The sequence below is a fragment of the Balaenoptera ricei genome, chromosome 18 (assembly GCF_028023285.1).
Source record: "Balaenoptera ricei isolate mBalRic1 chromosome 18, mBalRic1.hap2, whole genome shotgun sequence".
Lineage (NCBI taxonomy): Eukaryota > Metazoa > Chordata > Mammalia > Artiodactyla > Balaenopteridae > Balaenoptera > Balaenoptera ricei.
Genome location: NC_082656.1, coordinates 21,744,372 through 21,771,239, shown reverse-complemented (window position 1 = coordinate 21,771,239; position 26,868 = coordinate 21,744,372). Strand labels below are relative to the sequence as shown.

The window sequence follows — 26,868 nt, the reverse complement described above, 5'->3', positions numbered from 1 at the left end:
TGTCAGGAACTCTAAGAGGTGTTTGCTGCCTTTCTTTAGAGGGAGAGACCCAAGAGACTTCAGCGATGGCCAGCTAGGCTGGGTGTGAACTATGTTGTTTGTGTATATTGACGGCATGGGGGAAGTGACTGTACTGCTTCTAGCTGATTTGGGGACTGTGGGTTGAACATTTGTATTCATTTAACATTAATTAAGTGACTACTATTGCTAGGCATTGTGTTAGGCTCTTTGATGTATGATTCCATTTAATCTTCATAGCAGCTCTATAAGGAAAGGTGTTATTGTTCCCATTTTACAAATGAGTAAACTGAGGCCTGGAACTATTAAATACTTGCCTAATCACATGGAGACTTGGGCAGAGCTGGGACTTGGACTCAGGTCTTCCAATTCCAGGTCCAAAATTCTTTCCATGACATCACACCATCTCTCAAAGGCGGACATGACCTGAAGGATGAACCTACTTGTTACCTTGGGGTGGGCCTGGTGTCCTAGTCTTTGAAAGTTGAGCCCATGATTTATTGCCCTACATGTGAAAAGCCAGTTTATGGCTTTAAGGCTGATTCCTTTTATTGCTCATAGTTTCAATCATTTTCCTTCTTAAGTATTGAAACAGTTTGTGACATAGTTTTTGCTATATTTCTGAATATAATAAACTTTTGTGAATAGGTCAGACTTTCCTTCTGAAATGCAAGCATTTGGGGGAAAACGAGACTTTGTTGTTTATTGTCTATGCTTATTGGGGGAAAATATTATTGCCAATCCCCTTTTGGTTCTGTTTTCTAGACAGATGAGGGATTACTTGTCTGGGTTTCAGGAGCAGTGTGATGCTATATTGAATGATGTCAACAGTGCTCTTCAGCATCTGGAATCATTGCAGAAACAGTATCTTTTTGTGTCCAATAAGACAGGAACCCTGCATGAAGCCTGTGAACAGCTCCTGAAAGAACAGGTAATTTGGAGTAGGAGAGAGTGTCAGTGACTGTGTTTAATATTTTATTTTTAAATAGGTGAATACAATTTAATTCTAATTTCCTTTATTTCTCCAAGTATATTTTGAACACTTCTCTGTATGAGGCCCTGTGCTAAGCATGCAAATTATTACTTTGACAGCCTGCTTTTAAGCTTATGTAAGCAGGGGCAGGGGCAAGCTTTCGTATGTTTTGAGCTGTTAGGTCTCAGTACAGTTTCAGAGTGAAGAGGGTATATTCACATTTGCGACACTTTTCTGTTTTTTTTTGGCTGCGCTGCGCGGCTTGCGGGATCTTAGCTCCCGACCAGGATTGAACCCAGTCCCTGGCACTGAAAGCGCCGAGCCCTAACCACTGGACCATTAGGGAATTCCCTATGGACACTTTTCAAACAAGGCATAGTGATTATACTAATGGTGGGGTTTATGAAAAGATGAACAGATCTAGGTTGCACTTAAACTTGTGACTTAAAGATAGAATATTTAAGTTACTATACTTATCTCAGAATTTTATCTATGTATATTTTGTATGTTTTTTTTTTTTTAAATTATTTATTTATTTATTTATGGCTGCGTTGGGTCTTCGTTTCTGTGCTAGAGCTTTCTCTAGTTGCGGCAAGTGGGGGCCACTCTTCATCGCGGTGCGCGGGCCTCTCACTATCGTGGCCTCTCTTGTTGCGGAGCACAGGCTCCAGACGCGCAGGCTCAGTAGTTGTGGCACACGGGCCTAGTTGCTCCGCGGCATGTGGGATCTTCCCAGACCGGGGCTCGAACCCGTGTCCCCTGCATTGGCAAGCAGTTTCTCAACCACTGCGCCACCAGGGAAGCCCTATTTTGTATGTTTTTAAAAAGGTAATCATTTGTTATTTTATAAAAAGATCATATGTAATTTACTGTAATAATCATTGCTTATTTTAGCCCATGATTGCAGAAATCTTTGGGCATTATTCTAAAATCATATATCTAATATAAACCTGTATGTCTAGTATAAATCTCTTTGATGTAATTTTGAGACTGGAGTGTTGATTCTTATGTTCTCATAATAATTGATTTTTCTCTTTTAAAAAATTCAAGTCGGAGCTTGTTGATCTGGCTGAAAACATTCAACAAAAGCTTTCCTATTTTAATGAATTGGAAACTATTAACACAGTAAGCATTGTTTTTTATTTTTTCTAGAATTAGTGGCTTTATTTTATATTTCCCATTCTGAGTATAATCTTTAACCTTATAAATTGGCTTGAGTGATATTTTAGCTTAATAGTTTGCTTGTTGTTAAGATATTCCTATTTGTGAGTGATGGACATACCATTACCAGTTCAGATTTCCAAATATGATTTAAATAATAGTTCTTCTTAAATTGTATTTTTGCTATTAAAATCTCTTTGTTGGTTAACTCTTATAGTATCATATTTGTAAGCTGTGAAGGTTATAAGAAGAAATATTCCATTTTAAATCTTGCTGTGGTTGTGCTTCTATAATAGTAAAAAAAATATTTCTTAAACTAATCTCATGTTTAGTTTGAGGAAAAGTATAGTCCTCAAAACGGATTCTTGGATCCCAAAGAGGTAGTCACAATAAAGACTTCTGTGTAAATTATATTTCTCTGTGTTCTGGCTCATAAATTAATCATAATAACTGCATATAAATCATGTTATTAAAATTATTAAATTAATCTAAATTATTATAGTTTACTAAAGAATTAGAAATAAAACCAGTAGCCAGTTAACAGTGGAATGCAAGGGGAAATATAAATCATTGCCAAACTACTTGTATATCAAGACAAGAAATAATTGGGTCATTTTACTTATATTTTATATATATTATATAGTTTTATATATTTTAATATTTATCATTTTATCTGTTATATTAAATATTAAATATCATGTTTATATTATATATTACCTCATATTAGTACTACTTGTATATGTTTACTTATATTTTACTTTCAGTTTGACTGCTGAACATGATAATTGCTAGTTTATCTTTTAACCTTGAGAAGATTGCCAGTGTTTGAAAGTGGAAAATTTATGTTGTAAAGTACTAGAAAGTGGGAAATCTAGGTACATGATGTATTATTTTAATATAACATTGTGCAATGGAGTATAAAGTGTTTGCTAATTCGTGAAGAGCCCCATTAAAGGTCATTAGGAGTAAACTGAATTCAATCCATACTCTTTTTAATTTGTCCTTTCTTTATTGTGTTGTTACACATGGGCTGCATTTGAGTATATTTGGTAACCCTTAAAATGTAAAAAATTTTTTTTCCCTTAAAGAAATTGAATTCTCCCACGCTGTCTGTGAATAGTGAAGGATTTATACCAATGCTGGCCAAGTTAGATGATTGTATTACATACATATCATCTCATGTAAGTCATGGTATTTCTGTATGTTTTAAAGAAATCTTAACATCCCTATTATAACACTTCTTATGCAGTAAACGAATTATTTCTTTCTGTAATATACTTGAAGAAAAACTATAGTAAATTCTTAGTCATTGTCAGTAGTGATGTAAAAAGTGCTTTCAGCTGCTGCAGCAACCCCTGGAATAGAAAGAGGGGCTGGCTGACAATTTTATCCCATCTAAAAGGACTAGTGATTTTTAGACTGTTGACTTACTGTTTTGCTAGATACTTCCTTGGAAACAAAAAGTATTACTTAGGGGGGGAAATAAAAGGACAAGTCCTTTGGTTTAATCACCATCTCTTTCTGCCCTCCAAGGATTTATAGCTGTATTTATTTCACCCAACTCCTATTCTTTTCTTAGTTGGGCCTCACATATTAGCCTTGAAGTCTGTGGGGTACTGAAAATATATTTTGCTAAAAACTGCAAATATTTATTGAGCCCTTGCTTTGTGCCAGGCACAGGGAATTTGGCTATGACCAAGACAGTCATAGTATTTGTCTTCAAGGAGCTTACAATCTACATAAGATCTTCTTTTGAACTTTCTGTATAGCTTTACATAAAGGACCGGTTGGTTTTCATTAAAAGTTTGCTTCATCTTTGTAAATCTTTCCCTTTCCTTTACAGCCAAGTTTTAAAGATTATCCTGTATATTTACTGAAGTTTAAGCAGTGTCTTTCTAAAGCTTTGCACCTCATGAAGACATATACTGTGAACACACTACAGAACCTCACAAGTCAATTATTAAAAAGGGTAAGCTAACTGGTGAGGTGTTTTTTTGTTTTTGTTTTTTTAATTCATTTATTTTCCATAATGTTAGTCTGAGATTAGTACCTAGTAACTCCAATTTTTTTTTTTTTTTACCTTTTGTTAAATAAATATGCGTTGCAATTTTATTTATAATAGGACATATTAAATATGTCTGTCACAGTCTTATTTTCAAAGAATATATAACAGTGTGAAAAATATTCAGTACTATATGATAAATAATAAAATAAGATTCAAACTATTTCTCACTTAAACTTTTTCTTTTCCTATCTTTTTAAAGAAAATATTAGGAGGAAATACACCAAAATAATAAAAGTGGTTCTGTCTGAGTGGTAGAATTACATATGATAGATAATTTGAATTTCTTTCTTTACAAATGATGGATAATTTAATTTTCTGTATTTAGCAAATGTATTTTTATTGAATGCCTTCTAAATGCTTGGCATTGTACTAAGAACTGTACAATAGTGAAAGGAGCTAACAAGGTCCCTGCCCTCATGGAGCTTATGTTCAGGAGAAATAATCAGTAAAGAAGGAAAAAGACAAATTAATCAGTTACAGATTTTAGTAGATGCTAGGTAGAAAATTAGCAGCGTGTTAGGTTAGAAAATAAGAGTGGAGCTAGATCAGATTGTCATTGATCACATTTCTTTCCTAAGAAAATAAAACCTTAAAGATAATTTATTTTTTCAGCTTACTTTCTAAAGAATATGGAATATCTTGAGCTTTTAGTTCAAAACTACTGATTTTTGTATTGCATTTTACCATTCACATTGCTCTTAGCTGACATAACAGACTATATAATTTTTCTATTTTGCAAAATTTTATTTTAGGAAACTAATACCTAATAAGTACTAGTACCTGCTGTGTGTTAGTGCTTTATAATTGAGCAGTGTAAAACCTTTGTGCGTATGTGTTATCACCATTTAATGGAGGCACTGAATCTCGAGAGGTTAAGTAATTTGACCAAAGTCCTACACTCAGAAAGTGGCTGAATATGAATCTGAGTTCAGTCTTTTTACCACCAAAATTCATGTAACATAGCATAAATTTTAATTATAAAGTAGAGAGAGATGACAGCTCCACATAATTATTTCTCATTTGTAGCAATAACAGTATTTAATCTTTCTCTCTGTAAGCTTTTGGTTGGTATATAGGCCAAGCAGTAGCCATATGAAATGGTTTGTGTTATATTTTCTGAATAATTATTTATTCGCTAATTATCTTCCTTCCCTATCCTCCCCCATGTTTCTTTAGGATCCTTCATCTGTACCTAATGCAGACAATGCCTTCACATTATTTTATGTGAAATTTCGAGCTGCTGCCCCCAAAGTCAGAGTAAGTCTGTTGACATAAATAAGATAATGCTATGAAATTTATTTAGCCAGCCCTTTTGAAACGCTAATATATGTTAGATCCTTTGTTTATACCAGGAAAATGAACCTGAATGAAAGGTAGGCTTTGTCCTTCCACATTATAGCAGTGTATGTTGAGGTGCTTTAAGCCCACAGAGCAGGAAACACCTAGCTCTTCCTGTGATGCTCAGGGAAGGTTTCCAGTTGAAGGTGATATTTGAGCTTAAAAAAACATAGATTTATAGCAGACTTGAGGGGATTGATAAGGATATTTTATACAGAGAGAGCAGCATGTATAGGGAAAGTTGTAGAGACATAAAAGACTTGTATTTTGGGAGGACCTCATTTAAGACTGGAACACAAGACTTTCAGTAGGGTGTGATAGGAAAGAAGAAAGGAAAGATGGCAAAGACCATCTCACAGAGGATGTTGCATGTCATGCTAATTCAGGAAAAGTAGAGAGCCAGTGCAATATTTTAAATCAGTGTAATCCCAGATACAGCTGACTGGAGCTGGTACATGTATCTTTTTTTTATTATTGTGAAGCTACTAGAAAGAGTAGTCTGCTTTTGCTGACTCTGACCTCACTCTCTTCCTTGTTTCCCTCTTGAAAGTCAGTGGAAAGGAGTTTTTGTTTTTTGAAGTAGGAACTTGGTCTTGTTTAGAGAAGATACAGTGGTTAGTTGATGGTTTGAGGTTTAGATTGTGCCTGATTGGTTGCTTTTGCTTGTTAGTCAAATTAGCAATGATAAAAAAATTTTTTTTTAATTAATTTATTTATTTTTGGCTGTGTTGGGTCTTTGTTTCTGTGCGAGGGCTTTCTCCAGTTGTGGCGAGCGGGGGCCACTCTCCATCGCGGTGCACGGGCCTCTCACTGTCGCGGCCTCTCATTGCGGAGCACGGCTCCAGACGCGCAGGCTCAGCAGTTGTGGCTCACGGGCCTGGTTGCTCCGCGGCATGTGGAATCTTCCCGGACCAGGGCTCGAACCCGTGTCCCCTGCATCGGCAGGCAGACTCTCAACCACTGTGCCACCAGGGAAGCCCAATGATAAAATTTTGATTAGAAAAGAAATGGTGTAGATAAGAGGGCTCAGTGGTGGGTGAACATAAAATGATTATATAATTATCAGTGGCTTTCCTACATATCATTAGTAACCAATTAGTATATATGATGGGGTTTCATTTATATTAGAGACAGAAAGCATAAAATATTTACCTAGAAATAAACTTAATGGAAATATAAGGATGAAGGAAATAACAAAACTAGAAAGAAAATCATAAAAGTTTGAATAAATGGTAAACCTATCACAATAGGTTCCTGGCTGGGGAGACTTAATTTTTAAAATGTCAGTTCGTCGGCTTCCCTGGTGGCGCAATGGTTAAGAATCCGCCTGCCAATGCAGGAGACACGGGTTCGAGCCCTGGTCCAGGAAGATCCCACGTGCCGCGGAGCAACTAAGCCCATGCACCACAACTACTGAGCCTGTGCTCTAGAGCCCGCAAGCCACAACTACTGAGCCCATGTGCCACAAGTACTGAAGCCTGTGCGTCTAGAGCCCGTGCTCCCAACAAAAGAAGCCACCACAATGAGAAGCCCGCGCACTGCAACGAAGAGTAGCCCCCGCTCGCCGCATCCAGAAAAAGCCTGCGTGCAGCAACGAAGACCCAACGCAGCCAAAAATAAAATAAATAAAAATAAAATAAATAAATTTATTTAAAAAAAAAAGTCAATTCCTCCTAGTGTAATTTATTGGTTAAGTGTAATTTTAGGAAAAATTCCAATGGAATTTCTTTTTGGATAATCTTAAAATTCATCTGGTATAGTAGATAAGCAAGACTAAGCAAGAAGAATTTGAAAAATACAGTGATACTGATTCAAGAATTTACTGATGGATCATTGGAATGGAAAATTCTATAATTTGTATGTAAAGAAAGTTCTCAAATCTTAGAGGAAGGGCTGGAGTTTTCTGCATTGTTTGGGAAGATTTGCTAAGTATTTGAGAGGGAAAAAGGTAAGCTCTTCACTTTGTAACATTATCAGAATACTTTTTTTTTTTTTTTGGCTGCGCCGTGCGGCTTGCAGGATCTTAGTTCCCCGACCAGGAATTGAAGCTGGGCCCTGGGCAGTGAAAGTGCGGAGTCCTAACTGGACCACCAGGGAATTCCCTACCAGAATACATTTTAAGGAGCTAAATGCAAAAATGATAAGCAGACCCAAAAAAACAAAAAATCTCTTGGAAAAAAATTACAGCATAAAAGATTAAGAATATAAAAATTAAAATTTCTGAATTTTAAACAGCAAAAAAAAAGGCAGAAATTGGAGAGAATGTTTGCAGCAGATAAGTAAGATGGTTAATTTTTTTTTTTTTTTTTAGCTGCGTTGGGTCTTCGTTGCTGCGCGCGGGCTTTCTCTAGTTGCGGTGAGCTAGGGCTACTTTTCGTTGCGGTGCATGGGCTTCTCATTGTGGTGGCTTCTCTTGTTGTGGAGCATGGGCTCTAGGCGCATGGGCTTCAGTAGTTGCAGCACGCGGGCTCAGTAGTTGTGGCTCGGGCTTCTAGAGCGCAGGCTCAGTAGTTGTGGCGCATGGGCTTAGTTGCTCCGCGGCATGTGGGATCTTCCCGGACCAGGGCTCGAACCCATGTTCCCTGCATTGGCAGGCGGATTCTTAACCACTGTGCCCCCAGGGAAGTCCCAATATTTTTAATATATTAAGAGAGCTTATAAGTCAGAAAGATGAATATCTCATATAAAAATGACCAGATTGCTCAGAAAATACGAACGGTTAATAAATATGAGTGCATGTTCAGCCTCTAGTGGAGAATACATTCAATTTAAGGTTAGGTGGCATTTTTTCATCAGTTAGAAATTGGCAAATTAAGGTGTGATGTCAGTGGTTTTGAGGATTTGGTGAGACAGGTGATAGTGCTGATAGGAATGTAATTAATTTCTTTCTCAAAGACATTTTAGCAGAATGGAACAAAAGTCTCGAAAAATATTTATCTTTTCTGACCCAGTGTTGGGGGCCCCTGGCTGGGAAGTAGGTATTATTATTATACCAGCTTTACGAGGTAAGAAGTGGAATCTCAGTGATGTGAACCAGCTCTCCTGGGCGCAAACAACTACTGGGGGTCGGCATGCACTCTAATTTCACTCCAGGCTCAGGGCTCTTAACCACTGGACTGATATTCTTAGGAAACAACCTAGATGTCTAACAGTAGAAGAATGGTCGACTTAAGAGTACATCTAGGGCTTCCATGGTGGCGCAGTGGTTAAGAATCCGCCTGCCAATGCAGGGGACACAGGTTCGATCCCTGGCCTGGGAAGATCCCACATACCGCGGAGCAGCTAAGCCCATGTGCCACAACTACTGAGCCTGTGCTCTAGAGCCCGTGTGCCACAACTACTGAAGCCTGTGCCCCTAGAGCCCATGCTCCGCAACAAGAGAAGCCACCGCAGTGAGAAACTCGTGCACCGCAACGAAGAGTAGCCCCCGCATGCCGCAGCTAGAAGAAAGCCCACGCGCAGCAACGAGACCCAGCTCAGCCAAAAAGAAATTAAATAAATAAATTTAAAAAAAATCTTAAAAAATTAGCAGATCGCAAAGCTGAATATGTAGTATAATTCTAGTTTTGTTTAAAAAGAAAAATGTAACTGTGTGCATACAAAAACTGAAAGAAAATATTCTGAAATGCTGTGATTAATTTTTTTGTGTTTTGGGTGATTTTCATGTTTCAACTTTTTTGTATTCACAGATTTTCTAACATGAGCTTGTGTTACTATTATAATCAGAAAGCAATTGAAAATATAACTAAAACAGATGGAGTTAATGGACTTTTCTTTATTCCACAGACTCTCATTGAACAAATAGAACAACGATCTGAAAAAATACCTGAGTGAGTACCCACCGGTTCTTCAGTTTCTAAATTACCTTCCTTGAAGTGCTATTTTGCCAAGTCTGTTATGTCCCTGATGTTTTCTGAGCAATTACCTTGCATGCTATACAAGCTTTTTCTTGTAGCACACAGCTCAGTTTGGGGAACAAGGTCACAGACCTGACTTGGTGAGTTTGTAAGGCATCTTTTTCCCATATAGCAGGATTTCCTTCTCATTTAGGTAGATGCAACATCACTGCTCGTGGAAGATAAATCTGTCTTTAAAAGATAAAGGTTATGGTAGTTCATGATGGTTTGTTTTTTCTTTATATACATAAATATTTCTAGTATTTAATGTGGGCAAATGAGCAGTAACCATATAGCTTTGGAGGTTGGCAACCTATTTTGGGATTTAAGATCGGATTTAATTTACATATCTGAAATCAGAAGTTTATACAGTACTCCAATCTCATTTGCTTTTCATCAGATACCAACAACTGCTAAATGACATCCACCAGTGTTACCTTGATCAGCGGGAACTCCTTTTGGGCCCTAGTATTACTTGTACCGTAACAGAGTTAACCAGCCAGAACAACAGAGACCACTGTGCCTTGGTGAGTTTCTGCTTGTCGTGGTTTAATGTTAAGCCTTCTTTTGAGCTGTTACGATACCCTAGAAACTATACTTGGGTAAATAAGTTTTGGTCCCCATATCAACAAACTTACAGAATGTTTCTTTCTGTTATGACAAATCTAGTTTAGTAATTAGCATTCAATTTGGCAAAATATTCTCATTTTGATTGATTTTTTGAGGTATGAAGATTCACAAATCAGTATTGTTTTTTGAAAGATGAAGTTTCAAAGTTTCTGGATTTATGCAGACAAATTAATCTTAGCTTTTGCTGCAGAAGTGCTTTTTGGTTTAGTGTGATTTTAATTCAGATTATAGAAAAATACATAAAGATTCTTTTTTTAAATGCTTTTCAACTAGAAGAGTAATTTTCATTGTCAAAAGCTTAGAAAGCATAAAGAAGAAAATAAAAATCATCGATAGTTCCATTGTGCAGAAAACCATTTTCTTTTCTTCAGGGAGTTGTTTTATGAATTATGTATGCATAGTCTCTTTGTCAATAAAATGTTGACTTTATTTCATAAACGCTGGAGTTGTTGTGTGTCTCTAACTGTAGATGGTGTGTGTTTGTTTCCCGCAGATTCGCAGTGGCTGTGCCTTTATGGTTCATGTATGCCAGGATGAGCACCAACTTTATAACGAATTTTTTACAAAACCAACATCAAAATTAGAGTAAGTGGTAGATGGAATCTAACTCTTGTTTTTAAGATTTAATTCGCTAATGGCTGTAATGGTTTATTATATTATAGGAGTATTCTAAAATTAACTATGGAGTGTTTTAACTTTTGTGGGTATGTGAACAGAATATTGTTGCATGGGACAGTGGTTATTTATTTTGAAATAAATGTGCAGCTTAAAGGCCAACATGCTTTCATATTGTTTATAATATAATTATGGAGACAATAAGTTATGATAGTAAGAATTCTGTATAGGGAACTCTCTTGGTATCTAGATCCCTTTATCTACACTAAGGATAATAATTCCTTCTATTTAAAAAATTCTATGATTCTAACTAATGAGGGACACTTAAAAACGTAGGTACTGTTTAAAATCCTTTTCCTTATTTTTCTCAAAGTGTCTTTCAAACCCACTGTCGGTCACTTTTGGGTTCTTCATATTGGTGATTTTGACTGTTAAAAAATTCCAAGATTATGACTCTTGTAAAGGGGAAGAGACAAATGTATCTTACAGTTTTGATGAAACACTGTATATATAGAAGAGTACTGTTGACAATATAAAGAGTATAGACAACCTAATGTTTTTCTTTTCAAATGTTTAAAATTGTCAAAATACTTGGTATATTCCAGAATATTTTGAGTTTTGTTTAACTAAGTCTGTAAGTATTTAAGAATTTTGAACCTATCTTTCCTGGGGAAAATGTCACCATTTGATTCATAGTGGTGTAGGTTATAAAAGGAAAATTAAGTCTACTGAAATATTTTTTATTGTTTTTGAAAGGACATATACAAAATTATTGCCAACATAAGTAGAAGTTGTAATAAATTGACATTCGGCTGGGGCCAGCTAATTGTTGAGGATTGCTTATTAATTCTGAGCTTGATTATTGATTCTAGCAAAAACAGTTCACAGAATTACTTTCAGCCTTTCACTTCTCATTATATAATGTTCCCACATACTATTTTCCAGTAGATTTTTATTATTTTTTTTGGCTGGAAGTAATCAAGGGTGACTTTTAAACTATTAGGAAATACTGAAAGGATTACTACTGATAACCATGTTTTATTCTTTCATTTTAGTGAACTTTTGGAGAAACTGTGTGTGTCATTGTATGATGTCTTCAGGCCATTGATCATTCATGTTATTCACTTAGAGACTTTATCGGAACTTTGTGGGATTCTTAAAAATGAGGTGCTTGAAGATCATGTACAGAATAATGGTAAATAAGTAGAAATGATCATTTCAAAGGTCTTTTTAATTATATCTGTGGCTCAATGAATTTGAAAAAGATTAGTGCCTCCCCCCCATCCCTATATAAACAATAGTTTTAAAACTTGGGTTGATGCCTTGTCTCTTTTTGAATCAAGATGCACCTTATTCTGTGACTAAATAATAATGGGGAAAGAATTTTTAAATCTGGGCAAAATTATTAATAAAATAATTATAGTTATTATTCTTTCTGGCATCTGAAATCCATAGAGAACTGTCCATCAGTTTTGGGTTGGGTATTTCTAGTACACTGTTACCAGAGTACATAAAGTAATTGACTGCATTGCATAGTCTTAATTTAAAAAACAGAAATTGTTTTAGCATACATACGTAGTAATAATTCATCTTTTTTGAAATTACAAATAAAGAAAAGCAATTCTCTGGAGTAGCTCTACTTTATTCATCTAATACATGCTTTAACAATTGGTTTGATTGTCATAAAAAACATGATATTCCTAGTGATAACTTAGATACCTTTAAAAAATACCCTTCAGGTAATCATTTTACTTGCAGAAATTATTGTCCTTACTTTGACTTTCCTTAAGAGACCCTGTAGGTTTGTTACTCTTCCGGAGCTTCTTATTCTATTGCATTTAGTTCATTCTAAGGTGTACATTTCTCCCATTTTAATGCTTGTGAATTAAAGATGATTTTTAAAATTAATGTAAATATTTATATGAGTGTGTAATGCCTCCAACTCCCCAGCCCTTGGAAAGCTGATACTGAATCACTGGTGTGTCTTAACATTGATGGCATCTTAGAAATGAAGAAATTCTATACAAACTCATATCTCATTTTATTTATTTATTTATTTGGCCGCACTGTGCAGCTTGTGGGATCTTAGTTCCCCGACCAGGGATTGAACTCGGGCCCTCGGCAGTGAAAGCGCAGAGTCCTAACCACTGGACCGCTGAGGAATTCCCTCATTTTATTTTTTTATTCATTTTTCTTTGTGAGAACGTTAACAAGTCATTTAATATCTGTGGGACTCTATATGTAAAATGGGGGTGATAACCTAATTAATAAGCTGCTTTAGCTATCTCTCAGGATTGGTATGAAGCTATGTGAGATACCTTTTAAAAAACACAAAGCACTTTAAAACTAAGATTATTATTCATATTAATAATGGAAATTATTTCACAGAGTCCCAGGAAGAAGATGTAAGGGCAAATTTATTTTCCAATTTTAAATTTGAGGAAATTGGAAGACATTTATTAAATTTTTCTAAGATCATCAAGTCATACCAAAATAGAATACAACCAGTCCCTGAAGCAAGAGTGGTTTATACTATTATTAGACAATTTTGTAATATTTTTGCTTGTTTAAAGAAAGTATTTTTTAAATCTGTAGGAATGGGTGATTGACCTTTTTTTTTTTTTATCAGCTGAACAGTTGGGGGCATTTGCAGCTGGAGTAAAGCAGATGTTGGAAGATGTACAAGAGCGACTTGTCTACCGAACCCACATCTACATTCAGACAGACATCGCGGGCTATAAACCAGCTCCTGGAGATCTAGCGTATCCCGATAAGTTAGTAATGATGGAGGTAGGGTCTTCTTATTTGATCTTCCCCCACCCCACACAACTTTTGGATATTTTATACTGGTGAAAATAGGATTTTTCTTTTTAATTCTCATTCAAGATGCAAAAATCAAGATAAACTTGCCATGAAATCGTAGGAAATAAAAATTTTAAAAAACTGAACAGAAATAATTTGTTAGATTGTCCTTCCTTCAAGTTGTATCTTATAAACATTCTATTCGGTTTTCTGTCCTTTTCCAGGAAGTGTGTCTTCTCAATTTTTAAATAGAATTAGTGCTTTCTATGATTTCTCTTTTTTTTGGTAAGTGGCATAGAAGAGGATTAATAACATATAAGCCACCAGAGTTGATGGTCACATAACCATGTGTCGTCTTCTCCCATTAAAAACGCTGGTGGTTGTCTCCTCAGAATTACACAGTGCTGGTGTCCAATGTATGGTTTGAAGACTTAGGTATATCTCACTCATCTTTCAGTTACATACGTATCTTCATGTTCTTTGAGTGCCATACAGAGTTAAAATAATGCGTAGGGTATTAGTGCTTAAACAGAATTAGAACCTGGAAATTCTTTTTATTTGTTTATTAATTTTTTTGAATGACAAAATCAGGTTTATTGCTCCAGGTTAAACCAGTGGAGACTGGATATGGGAAGAGTGAGGGGGGAACGCAGGAACTTGGTGAAGGCATCCCCCCGGCCTTGGCCTGTGCTGAGTTCTCGGCACCCTGGGAAGCCAGCCAGTCAGTGCATTTCAGACCTGCTGATCACCTGCTCGTGGGCCAGGCCCACAGTAAAGTTTGAGGCACAAGCCAAGGCTCTGGGGAGCATGTCCCTCCTCCCTGTGGGGTCACCTGCACAGGTCTGAGCACAGAGGAGGGGTCTGCGGAGATGGCCTCTGCTGGGGCTGCATCCCTAGGAAGGTATCTTGGTGGAGGAGGAGGCTGCCCCCTTCTTCTTGGTGGGGGCTTCAGCAGCTCCAGCTTCTTGGGAGGCTGGTATAAACAGGTCTGTTTCTCAGCCCGATCTAGGGAGTTGTGCTCTCTCCCCTTCCTCCCCTCCTCTCCTTGTCTCCTTTGTGAGTATCAGTTTTTACGTTCTAGACAGAATACCTGTTTTTTTTTTTTTTTTAAATAATTAATTAATTTATTTATTTATTTATGGCTGTGTTGGGTCTTCGTTTCTGTGCGAGGGCTCCCTCCAGTTGCGGCGAGCGGGCCTCTCACTATCGCGGCCTCTCTTGTTGCGGAGCACAGGCTCCAGACGCGCAGGCTCAGTAATTGTGGCTCACGGGCCTAGTTGCTCCACGGCATGTGGGATCTTCCCAGACCAGGGCTCGAACCCGTGTGCCCTGCATCGGCAGGCAGATTCTCAACCACTGCACCACCAGGGAAGCCCCAGAATACCTGTTTTAATAGTGCTGTCTGATAGGATGTTAGGTGATTGAGTTTGCTATATACCCCCTCCCAGTTTAATTTAGTGATACATTTGGTATGTTTATTTAGTCAACACATGGCCAGTATCCTGAGTGTTTTCTTTTTATTATTTTTAAAAATTTGTTTATTTATTTATTTATTGGCTGCCTTGGGTCTTCGTTGCTGCATGCAGGCTTTCTCTAGTTGAGGTGAGCAGGGGCTACTCTTCGTTGCTCTGTGCAGGCTTCTCATTGCGGTGGCTTCTCTTGTTGCAGAGCGTGGGCTCTAGGTACGCGTGCTTCAGTAGTTGCGGCACGCAGGCTCAGTAGTTGTGGCGCACGGGCTTAGTAGCTCCGCGGCATGTGGGATCTTCCCGGACCAGGGCTCGAACCCGTGTCCCCTGCATTGGCAGGCGGATTCTTAACTGCTGTGCCACGAGGGAAATCCCCTGAGTGTTTTCTTGTGTAGACCTCTTGTTTTAAGTGTACTGCTTCCAGTAAATCTATTTGCTTTGTTTTTCTTTTGGTGAAGGTCAGGGATTTAAGGTGATCTATCTGTGACGTCTGTGTGCCATTTAGGCATTAGCTATACTTGCTGGTTTCTGTTTGCAGAATGAAATGACGGGCCTGACTGATACAGAGCCTGTCTCCTAAACAGTTCTCTGGCTATTCTTTTTGGCAGTCGGTGGGTGTCTGTTAGGCCAGGGGTCCCCAACCCATCCATGGCCTGTTAGAAGCCAGGCCGCACAGCAGGAGGTGAGCGGCGGGTGAGCGAGCGAAGCCTCATCTGCCACTCCCCATCGCTCGCGTTACCGCCTGAGCCACCCTCCCCCGCATCTGTGGAAAAACTGTCTTCCACGAAACTCGTCCCTGGTGCCAAAAGGTTGGGGACTGCTGTGTTAGGCCTTCATTTCTATATATTTCCACCTTTAAAACCAATGTAAATTAGTAGGACTTTCATTGCCAACTTAGTAGTTAGTGACCTGTGTGTATTTGATGGTATTCTTTAGGTAGTGAAAAAGAGTTAAATAGTCTCAGTCCATAAGATAATTTTTAAAAATCTGCTTAAAAAATAACAAACTGTAGCTGTTCTCACATAAAGAGAAAACCTGTAGTTTGAGTTTGCCAACTCCTTGGTAAAAGCATTTCTGACATCTAGAATGTACCCAATCTTAAATATGAATACTTTGTTTCTAAATGTAAAATTGAAAATTAAGCTTCTAATCTGAGCCTTGTATATTTGACTCTCTTCAGCAGATACCTTGTAATGGTTCTGAAATTAGTGGTTCAGAGAAGGCTATGTATGCCTTTATGAGAATAGAGACACTCTATACCAATTTAACTTTTTCATCTCCATGTGTTGTTTTGGCATAGTTCTCTTAATTAGTTCGTTTATCCATTAATTAGTATATATTTTTTTACCTTATAGAAAGAATGTGTTCATATTGCTAAACACAGCTGAAAACTACACTTTAATGTTCCTTCTGATTTCTTTATACAGCAAATTGCACAGAGTTTAAAAGATGAGCAGAAGAAGGTACCACCTTCAGAAGCTTTGTTTTCAGATGTTCAGTTAGAAGAAGCAGAGCCTCTTAATAATCTAACAAAATCTGGTATGTTATGATGTTTTAACTTCCAGCTTTTATTCATTCATTTAATAAACTTTTATTGAGGACTTGTCATGTCTCAGGCAAGAAAAACATCTTGTGCCTTTGAGGAGCCCACACTTTAGCAGGGGGAGATTGGCAAGCCACAGGCGTAATTCAGGGGTGACAGGATAAAGGTAGGCACAGGGCACTCTTGGACCATGGGAAAAGGGCATCAGAATTGTGAAGGGGGATGAACTTTGAGTGCAGGAAGGCTGATTCAGTGAGAGGTGTGGAATCTGAAAGCTGTAGTGTTGATGAGTATGAGAGAGCCAGGTGAAATAAGGTTGTTTTAAGATAGAATCGCATGGAGGACGGCATACAGGAATGGAAGACCGTAGTTGCTTTGGGGATGTCAGGTGGTTTGCTGTGTTTGGGTACAGGTTCCTGTAGGAAGGAGCAGGCAAAACAGGCCAGATTGTGATAGGTGTCAGGTGATAATCTCATGGACTTTGAAATTCTACCTAATTTTACCATTAGATTTGCATTTTTTAAAATGTATTGATTGAGTGCCTAGGACTCAGGTAAAAAATTGACAGAAACGTATGGGATAGCTTGGACTAGGGTACCTGTTATGCAAGGAACAAAATTATCCAAGAGTCACCCTGGATAACTGATGAGTTATCTAGACAACAGGCTAGATGAAAAGTAGGGCACCCCTTCTCCTCACCCCTCAGCTGTAAGAGTGACACTCAAACTCAGCTCCATGTGGGACTGACTGGGAGTCGGGGGTACTGAAACTCCATGGACTTTAAACAGCCCCAGCTGCCCCCAAATCCCCAAGCTTAGTGCATCATCAGTTTATTCTGAGTCAGCTCTGTAACAGTTGACACCCCAAATCCAGGCTGCCAAACAGCCTCAGTATTCCCCATCTGACAAAGCCGTTTTATCATGCCTGCTCTATAGGAAGAGAGACCCATAGGGAGCTGAAATTTCCTCCTCTGAAATAGAACCCATGCCATGTCCTAATATACATCTTGGTCCTAGTAAGCCTCTTGAAGAGTTACTGGAGAGACTAGAGTACAAATCTGTCTTACCAACCCTGGCCTTGTACCTTTCCCCAGTAAAGCTTATTCTTTAACTCATACCTGGCATTACATTAAGGTGTTGTTGTTAGAACTGTGGAGACTGGTTAAGATGTTGTTGTGTTTTTCCATCTGAAAGGTAAAGGTGGTTTGAACCAGGGCGTTGATGGGGTGGGGGGGATGGAGAGAAGTGTATAGATGAGGGATATAGTTAGAAGTTTGAATCAATAGAATTTGGTGACACACTAGATATGGGGGCTAAGGAAGATTGAGTAAGGTCCATGTGGAACAACTGAGAGATCTGTATTAAATGGATCTAGAGTTATGCTGTCCAATATGGTAGCCATAGAGCATGTGCAATGTGGCTAGTCCGAATGTGCTGTGTGTAGATACGCAATAAATTTCAAAGACTTAGTATGAAATAAAGAATAAAAAGTATCTTATTAGTAATTTTTATATGGATTATATGTTAAAATAATGAGATTTTTGATCTATTAGATTAAATAAAATATATTCAAAGTAGTCCCACTAGTTTTACCTTTTTTAATGTGGCGTTTTAATGTGTCACATTTGTGATTCACATTAGAGTCCTCTTAGACAGCACTGCTCTAGAGCTATAAAGAGGCAGCTGATTCAGAGGTAGAGATTTGAGTCGTTGATGCTTCGGGCTTGTATGAGATCACCCAGGACAGAGAGTAGAAGTAGAGTGCCAGTAACAGAAGTCTGGGGAGAGAATCTTAGCAGGTCCTGACATTAAGGAGCAGCTGGAGGGAGAGGGGTGTACTGGGCCGACAGGGAAAGAACAGCCAGAGGGGTCAGAAGCACGCCAGAGGAGAGGGTGTGACTAAGCCAAAGGAGGAGGGGTTGGCAGAGTAATTTGAGTAAAGAGGTGAGAAATGGGAAATGTGAGGATATCGTGGTTAGAGGGTGGGATGCCGAGTTTTCATGATTAAGAGGTGGAATAGCCTGGAGTCATAAGAAGGTCTGTAGAAAGTAATAAGAAAGTAATTCTGAAAGAAAGTCATAAGAAACTGTGTCTGGAGTAGGGGTGCAGGGATGGAAGTGAAGGTCTTTGGAGCTGAGAAGGGCAAGGATAACCTATGGGTCATCCCTGTGGTTATCGACGCTGTTCAGAATCGAGATGGAACTTGGGATGGGAAGCAAGGCTTTGAGTCTGGTGGCAAGGGGAGCAAAAAAGAAAAGAAAGAGCGTCATCACTTGTCCTGGTCCCAGGGTGTGTCGGAAGTGAGAAAATGAGACTGCTCTGGAGTGAGGCCTTTAAGTGGTGATGTTCATGTGGGAGTGGTGTCAGGGCAAGTTGCTGGAGGGCCCACTGCGTGAGGAGGCTGAGGGTGAGTGTCTTCAGAACGCATGGGCCTTGTTCTCTGCGTGGAGAAGTGAGGGCGGTGGCAGGCCCACGGAGGGAGGGTGGCGGGGGCCCAGGGCGTGGAGAAGCGAGGGCAGCGGCAGGCTCACGGAGGGAGGGTGGCGGGGGCCCACGGTGGGAGCCGATGCAGAAGCCCTGCCACCGGGTTTGCTCGGCTCTTCAGAAGAGGCAGCCAGTAGGCACCTTACTTGGCGACTTGCTGTGTAAGTAAACTCTCCCCAGTCAGCTATTTTAACCATAACTCTTCTTCTCAGGAAAGTGAAAAAATGAACAAATAAGTTGACTTCTGGCTTTGAACTACATAAATACATTTATTTCACTGAACTTTAATTTGGGAGTACCTTTTTGGCTCTTTCTTTTGAAGGAGGAATCCCGCAGATATCCTAATTCTTAGCAAAACAAAGGATACTTAACCTCCTGAGTATTCTCTGATATAATTTGTCCAGTTTATTCTTTTTCCTTAAGAAATTTTTTATAACGTAGGTATCTTAGTTTAAAGTAAGGCCTTATGGAAGAGCTTTTTAAAATTCCACAAGTATTACATGCTTTTGAAAAACAACTACGCTTACAGAACTGTGAAGTGAAAGCACCAGCCCTCAACATTGCCCTCTGCCTTTTCCTGCATAAATCCACTCTGCAAGCCCCAGTTCTCCTTCTGAGCATATGCAGATCTAGCTCTTTTTAAATTTTTAAAATTTTTATAAATATATTCTATATCTTTTTTTCTCTACTTGATCTAAGAGAGGTATGTTGAAGTCATCCATTATGATGTTGTTTGTGTTAATTACTCTTTTTATTGTCCACCTTTTTTGCTTTATACATTTTTTTTTAATATAAATTTATTTATTTATTTATATTTATTTTTTGGCTGTGTTGGGTCTTCGTTTCTGTGCGAGGGCTTTCTCTAGTTGCGGCGAGCAGAGGCCACTCTTCATCGCGGTGCGCGGGCCTCTCACTGTCGCGGCCTCTCTTGTTGCGGAGCACAGGCTCCAGACGCGCAGGCTCAGTGGTTGTGGCTCACGGGCTTAGTCGCTCCGCGGCATGTGGGATCTTCCCAGACCAGGGCTTGAACCCGTGTCCCCTGCATTGGCAGGCAGATTCCTAACCACTACGCCACCAGGGAAGCCCAATTTTTAAAATTTTTGGCCACGCCGCATGGCTTGTGGGGTCTTGGTTCCCCCCACCAGGGATCAAACCTGGGCTTCCTGCAGTGGAAGCACGGAGTCCTAACCACCGGACTGCCAGGGGAATTCCCTCTAGCTCTTTTTTTAAAAAGCAATTCTGTTTTGCTTGGCTTTACTTTTCTTTTTTTATTATTAAAAAAACTTCAAATAAACAGAATGATGCAGTGAACACCTGTGCCCACCACCTGATTCAATACTTAACATTTTATCGTATTATGTATATATTTTTGCAAATCATTTTAAAGTAAGTTATTGACATCATTGCCACTTTACCTTTGAGTATTTCAGCACCTCTCCAAAGAAAAAAAAGGGCATCTTTCACATAACCATAAACCATTATTGCACTAAAAATTTAGTAATGTTTCCTGATGTGCTGTAATACCCAGTCCATATTTCAGTACCCCCTCTTGTCCCAAAGTATGGTCCCAGCTGCACTTTCATGGCTCATGTGAACTCTGGTCCCTCCACCAGAGTGATGGTGCGTCCGTTACAGAGGTGTCTCTGCTCAGGCACATTCCCCACGTGCTGCTCCTCACACTTTCTGGGGCTGCCTTTCGGGTGGGGTGGGGTGGGCTGGGGGATGGACACTCAGCTCTGGTCACTTGGGAATTAGATATACTAAGTAGGCCTATAAGTGATGGAGTTCAGCACATGGAAGGCAGGCTGTCAGGCAGACCAGCTTTGATTAATCTTCCTGCTTAACATGCTTTGTTTTCTTGTCACTCCCCCACCTCCCGCTTGTTTCCACGTGACTACCTCTAGATCTGTCTCCTTTTTATCGGCTGCATAGTATCCTGCAGTATGAGTATACTGCTCGTGTAGTCCGTAAAGATTATTGATCACAGTTTGGAGAAAGCAACTTGGGCTGAGTGTGTGAGGCTGGAGTGTACATATGTGTGTAGTCACGTGTGTTCTCAGTGTGTTAAATCTCACCTGTCACTGATTTAGGTTTCCTTTGGCATTCTCGATTAAAGGCGAGGCTAGAGAAAGTGGATACCTCCAGCCATTGATAGCTAGTGAGAACTAACAGTTTATAATTGCTATGCAAATAAGACAGACCTCCGTGTGTGAAATGTCTTCTTCTCCATTTGGGATTTTAGGTTCAGTCGAATCTCTCAGTCCTAGAGCACAGACCACAATTTCTCCAGCAGATCTTCATGGAATGTGGTATCCTACAGTTCGACGAACTCTCGTCTGTCTCTCCAAATTGTACAGATGTATAGATGTACGTGTGTAAATTCTTGTATCTTTACTGTAAATTGCTTGCTCTTTCACTTCAAATTTTTTTTAATTTAAATTTTAAGATCTTGATATAATATATTTTGTTTGGTATTAGATGAGAATAATAAGATTTTTAGATACAGAGATAACTTTAAGATCAATCTAATTTAGAGATTCTTAACCCAAGCATTCCGTAGACCCTCGGAATCCTCTGATGCAGGGGTCCCCAACCCCCGGGCCATGGAGCGGGACTGGTTCCGGTCCGTGGCCTGTTCGAAGCCGGGCCGCACAGCAGGAGGTGAGCGGGCCAGCAAGTGAGGCTTCACCTGCCGCTCCCCACCGCTCATGTTACCGCCTGAGCCACCAACCCCCCCATCCCGTCCGTGGAAAAATCGTCTTCCACGAAACCGGTCCCTGGTGCCAAAAAGGTTGGGGACTGCCGCTCTAATGGGCTTTGGGTAGTCTGTGAACACCTTGAAGTTGTGTGTAAAATTTTGTTTGTATGTTTGTATTTGTGTCTTTCTGAGGAAAAGACCTGTAGCTTTTATTGTTTCTTACAGGCGTCTATGGCTACAAATACATTTAAAACTACTGATTAATTCATCTGTCTTAGTTTATAGATGAAGAAAAAGAGATGCAGAAAGGTTATGTCCAATGTCACATAGGTATAATACACATTTAGTACTAAATGCAACTACTTTAATTTAGTTTTGCACTCAATTTAAATCAGCTTCCTTAACAAGTAGTTGTCGGATTACATGTTTCTAACCATGGACTAATTTTAATTATTTGCTGAAATTAGCAGTACCCTTTTAGTTTTTTTAGCCCCAACTTATACTGTGCATTTATTTTAGGTAACATTTATTTTAAGCATTCCAGTTTAATGATATGAGTATCAATCCCTGAATGATCAGATTTGTCTACATTTATTTATTGTCAGTGTTAAAACCAAAATAGTTTATAAAAATCAGTGATTTTAATTCACTTTGTTTGTTTGTTTTGGCCATGCCGCACGGCTTGTGGGATCCTAGTTCCCCGACCGGGGATAGAACCCGGGCCACAGCAGTGAGAGGGTGGAGTCCTAACCACTGGACTGCCAGGAAATTCCCTAATTCACTTTTTAAAAATTAATTTGTTTGTTACAACTGAAACAGCATATAAAGAGAGAAGTGGTTAAATATAATGGTCATGTAATTAATTGTCCAGATGCCACTGTTTCTTAAGAATATGGTTCAGAAGGGTACATGTGTATCTCCTCCCACTCTGAGATGCCCTGTACCTCAGAGTCCTCAGGCCCGAGCAAAGTTGCACAGTTGACTCATTGGTTCATTAGAGTGCTCACGACTTGGTGTCTATTTTAAACTGCATCGTTACTGGAGTTTGTGCTTGGAGATTTTGAAATTCAACCAGAAAGTGCCTTTTGCTCAGTTCTGGGACTTTTAGGGGTGAGGCCAGATCACCTCTGCAGAGTTAGATGTCTCAGCCTTCTGCCCAGCTGCCGAGATCTCTTCCAGAGGGGGGTTTGGACATTGGCAGTTTCTCTTCCCCAGGTCCCCCCAGGAGGTGTATTGAATGATGGTGTTAGATTGGGATTCAGAAACTTCCTACAGTGGAGCCAGGATCCCAAGGGAAATAATGCGGAGCCACATTCCACATAGAACCCATTGTCATCACAGACCCTGGTGAAGTCTCAGGTGCTTAACAGGAATTTTAGCCAAACAGTAGGTAGGCCCAAGGACGTTACTCTGCCTGTTTTTACTTTCTGCCCTAGGCCTGCCCATTACATTTTCACCTAGCTTACATCCAAATCTTCTCCCTCTCTATCTTACCAATCAAAGGTGAGGAGAGACAAATCCAATGAAAACCCCGTTAAGGCTGAGCAGGAGAAAGAGAGGGCCTCAATCTAAGCTGCACATATTCGGTCTTCCTAGCAAGAGGCAGCCCTCATCTCTTCTTACTCTATACAGTAGCCTCATGAGAAACAGAAGATAGGGAAGCAGTACAAAAAGAGAATAAAGCATCAGGTATGAGACCAGAGCCCAGAACGGGGCCTAATAATAAAAATTTTGCTCCTACCCATCCATCAGTTCCAAGGGAACTGACAGGGGTCCCTGCTCAGACCAACATCCCACACCTCTAGGAAGATACAGAAATGGCAGAATTAAATTAATCATGCTTCACATTCTATTTTGTAACCTGATTTTGTTTTTACTTAATTATGTTTTATAAGAATTTCACCACCTCCTATTTAGCATTCTTTGATTTCATGCACAGTGTTCTATAATTTAGATTTACTAGTATTTTATTTGTCAGCCCCCTATCATTGAACATTTAAGCTATTTCCAGGTTTTTTTGCTGTTTTAAATAATATTGTGATGAAGAGCCATGTGCATGAATCTTAGAATACAGTACTGATTTTACTTGGGGTACATTTTTAGAAGTGGATTTACTGAGGCTTTTTTTTTTTGGCCGTGCTGTGCGGCATGTGGGATCTTAGTTCCCTGACCAGGGATCGAACCCATGCCCCCTACAGTGGAAGCTCAGAGTCCTAACCACCGGACTGCCAGGGAATTCCTACCGAGGCCTTGTTATAAAGTTGGTTTTATGTATTTAAAAAACAGCCTGTAACATGAGGTCATGCTGGAGTGAGGCCTCCATGAGGTCAGAATCACATCTGCCTTGTGAACCTACCACTGTACTTCCAGCATCTAGCACAGAGCTGCATGAAATAGGTGCTCAGGAAATATTGTTGAAGGGTCACATGAGTGTTTTGGGAGATGCAAATTAGGAAACTATGTGCTGGTCTAGAAAGGTTGCATGGGAATAGGAAACTCCAGGAGGAATATTGGTAGTAATAAATTAATCCATCAGATGAGGGCAAGCAAGCTGTACTCACAGCCTACGATTTTCCTTTTTTCTGTTTTTGAAGTGCTGCAAGGTGATGTTTCTCTTTTATTTCACCAGAGGGCAGTATTCCAAGGATTATCACAGGAAGCCTTGTCGGCCTGCATTCAGTCGTTACTTGGAGCATCAGAGTCTATCAGCAAAAAGAAGGTTTGATGGAGTGTTAGATGAAATCTTATCACCTGTAGTAATATTATGGGATGCAGCATTAATTTACAGGCACAGAAATTTAAAGCCATTTTGGCAGTAGGATTTAATATGATTTAATGTTGAGGCCCTTTGAGAGAAGCTAGTACTTCATTTTAGTGCTCAATAAGGACTGCTCTATATGAGAGTGCCAGCTTTGCTAAAGTATCAGAAGTGATACTTAGGTTATAAATTCTATAGGATGAAGGTTTCTTTTTTTTTTTTTTTTTTTAATGTAAGGGCTTGGGTGCTCTTATAGCTACTTTATTTATTTATTTATTTTATTTATTTTTGACTGTGTTGGGTCTTCGGTTCGTGCGAGGGCTTTCTCTAGTTGCGGCAAGGGAGGGCCACTCCTCATCGCGGTGCGGGGACCGCTCTTCATCGCGGTGCGCGGGCCTTTCACTATCGCGGCCCCCCCCCCCCCCCCCCGTTGCGGGGCACAGGCTGCAGACACGCAGGCTCAGTAGTTGTGGCTCATGGGCCTAGCTGCTCCGTGGCATGTGGGATCTTCCCAGACCAGGGCTCGAACCCGTGTCCCCTGCATTGGCAGGCAGATTCTCAACTACTGCGCCACCAGGGAAGCCCAGGATGAAGGTTTCTTGTTCTAGCCTTAGCAACTGGGAGGTACTGGACTGCTGTTTCCTCTGAATACCAAAACAGTGTTTTCAAGGAAATGTAGCACTTTATAATCATCCCTGCAATGACATTTTAAATAGTTGAATGGCCTCACTTGGAGGAAATCAGCCAGTCAGTTTGGAAGACAGGCAGTTGTGGCCCGTGGGTTATGCGACTAGAAGTAGTTGCCATGATTTTGTAACTTAGAGTTTTTAATCAAGAAGAAGGGACCTGGGGCTGAAGGCTGTCGACATGTGCTTCTCCCACGGCCCCTGAGACTTTTCTCAGAAAGTGTGGTTCAGAGTGCTGCTCTGCCTCGCTCTCCACTTAGAATACCTGTTGCCACCTGCAGGGAGGAAGCTGTCCGGGGTGTGTCCAGCCAGAATTTCACAGCTGCTGGGAGTTTTCAAACCTGTGAACCTTTCTGGACTTCCAGGTTTATAAACTTGGTTTCTAACTTCAAGACTTTAGATAATTTAAAACCAAAAAAACAGAAATCTCCTCACAAAAGAATCTGGGACCCTAGAAAAGCTCTGTCTTTGTTTGTGACCACCATATGCTCCCATTCATGAAATCGAGAGTTGAAATGAAATTTTGACGGGGAGACTAGAAGAGAATGGAAAGTTAAGTTATAGACAGGCAGGTTGAACTTTAAAACGTATTTCCAAGTCTGAGCTCTCACATTTTTTTATGGTATGGTAGGTAGAATTAGGAAACACTTGTCTAATGTTAGGGAAATGGTTAAGTAAATTGTGGTATATTCCGTATAGTGGAATATTACACAGACATTAAATTTAAAGAAATGAAATAATAAAATTTAACTTAAATATGTTAAGGCAAAAAAAAAGCACAGGATACAAATCAGATATACACTATGACTTTATATAATGAACATATGTGTTAAAAAAAAGTAACGGTGAAAGCTTTTGGGTGACTTATAGATGATTTTTTCTTTCTTTTCCTTACACTTTCTTTACTTTCCACATATTTTACAGTGAGTATGTATTTCTTAGATTATCAGAGGAAAAAAATGACCTAATTGAAAAAGAAAAGTTCATATGCTTATGTCCTCTTGTACCACTGTCCTCTTTTTAAAGGGGGGAGTGAAAAGCCTTTTGATTATTCAGTCTTTTGCCCTCATTGCCTGTAAGGCTATTCTCTTTTATTAACTCGGTTTCCTTCGTATTATAAGGTGCTTAAGTATGTATGAGGAAGCCCTCAATTTGGTAAGAATTAGCTAATTTATTTTCATGACTGAGTTTATATACTTTTTGCCTTTCAACTTTTAAAAAAGTGATCAATGAAAATGGCTTAATGTCTTAGAGAATTTCTTAAGGCAAGAAATTCTTCTTACATACTTAAATTGAGTACCTAGTATATCAGTAAACTAACACAAAGCTGGATCACAACAGCTTCAGTAAATTCAATCTGTATTATACCATTTTCTCCATTGGAGCTGTTAGTTCTTTTGAAAATAGAGCAAGCATTCACAATGTGTAGCATTTCCTACTTACCTAATGTTCTGTGTTCCAGAGTACAAAGTGAGTTTCCATCAAATAAATCATACTTATATGTTGATTATGTGTTTATTTAGGAGGGAGGGAGGCAGAGAGAGAGAACAGAGAGGAGTCACTTTAATAACCTCTTTAAAGTTTATACCGGCACACCTCATCCTATTGTGCTTTGCTTTATTGCACTTCACAGATACTGCTGGGTTTTGGTTTTGTTCTTTACAAATTGAAGGTTTGTGGCAACCCTGCATTGCACAAATCTATTGGCACCATTTTTCCAACAGCATCTGCTTATG

General features: G+C 39.3%; 1 protein-coding gene across 1 annotated transcript in view; it reads left to right on the top strand.

Annotated features, from left to right (window-relative positions):
* COG3 (component of oligomeric golgi complex 3) overlaps window positions 1–26,868 on the top strand; it is a 60,199-nt gene that overhangs the window by 12,070 nt on the left and 21,261 nt on the right. Inside the window, exons 4-16 of the mRNA XM_059902801.1 lie at window positions 784–949; window positions 2,042–2,116; window positions 3,241–3,333; window positions 3,996–4,121; window positions 5,394–5,474; window positions 9,342–9,385; window positions 9,852–9,978; window positions 10,575–10,666; window positions 11,752–11,891; window positions 13,326–13,486; window positions 16,392–16,503; window positions 21,233–21,357; window positions 24,318–24,407. Of these exons, the coding sequence (XP_059758784.1) occupies window positions 784–949; window positions 2,042–2,116; window positions 3,241–3,333; window positions 3,996–4,121; window positions 5,394–5,474; window positions 9,342–9,385; window positions 9,852–9,978; window positions 10,575–10,666; window positions 11,752–11,891; window positions 13,326–13,486; window positions 16,392–16,503; window positions 21,233–21,357; window positions 24,318–24,407 (1,432 nt within the window). The remainder of the gene's footprint in view (window positions 1–783; window positions 950–2,041; window positions 2,117–3,240; window positions 3,334–3,995; window positions 4,122–5,393; window positions 5,475–9,341; window positions 9,386–9,851; window positions 9,979–10,574; window positions 10,667–11,751; window positions 11,892–13,325; window positions 13,487–16,391; window positions 16,504–21,232; window positions 21,358–24,317; window positions 24,408–26,868) is intronic.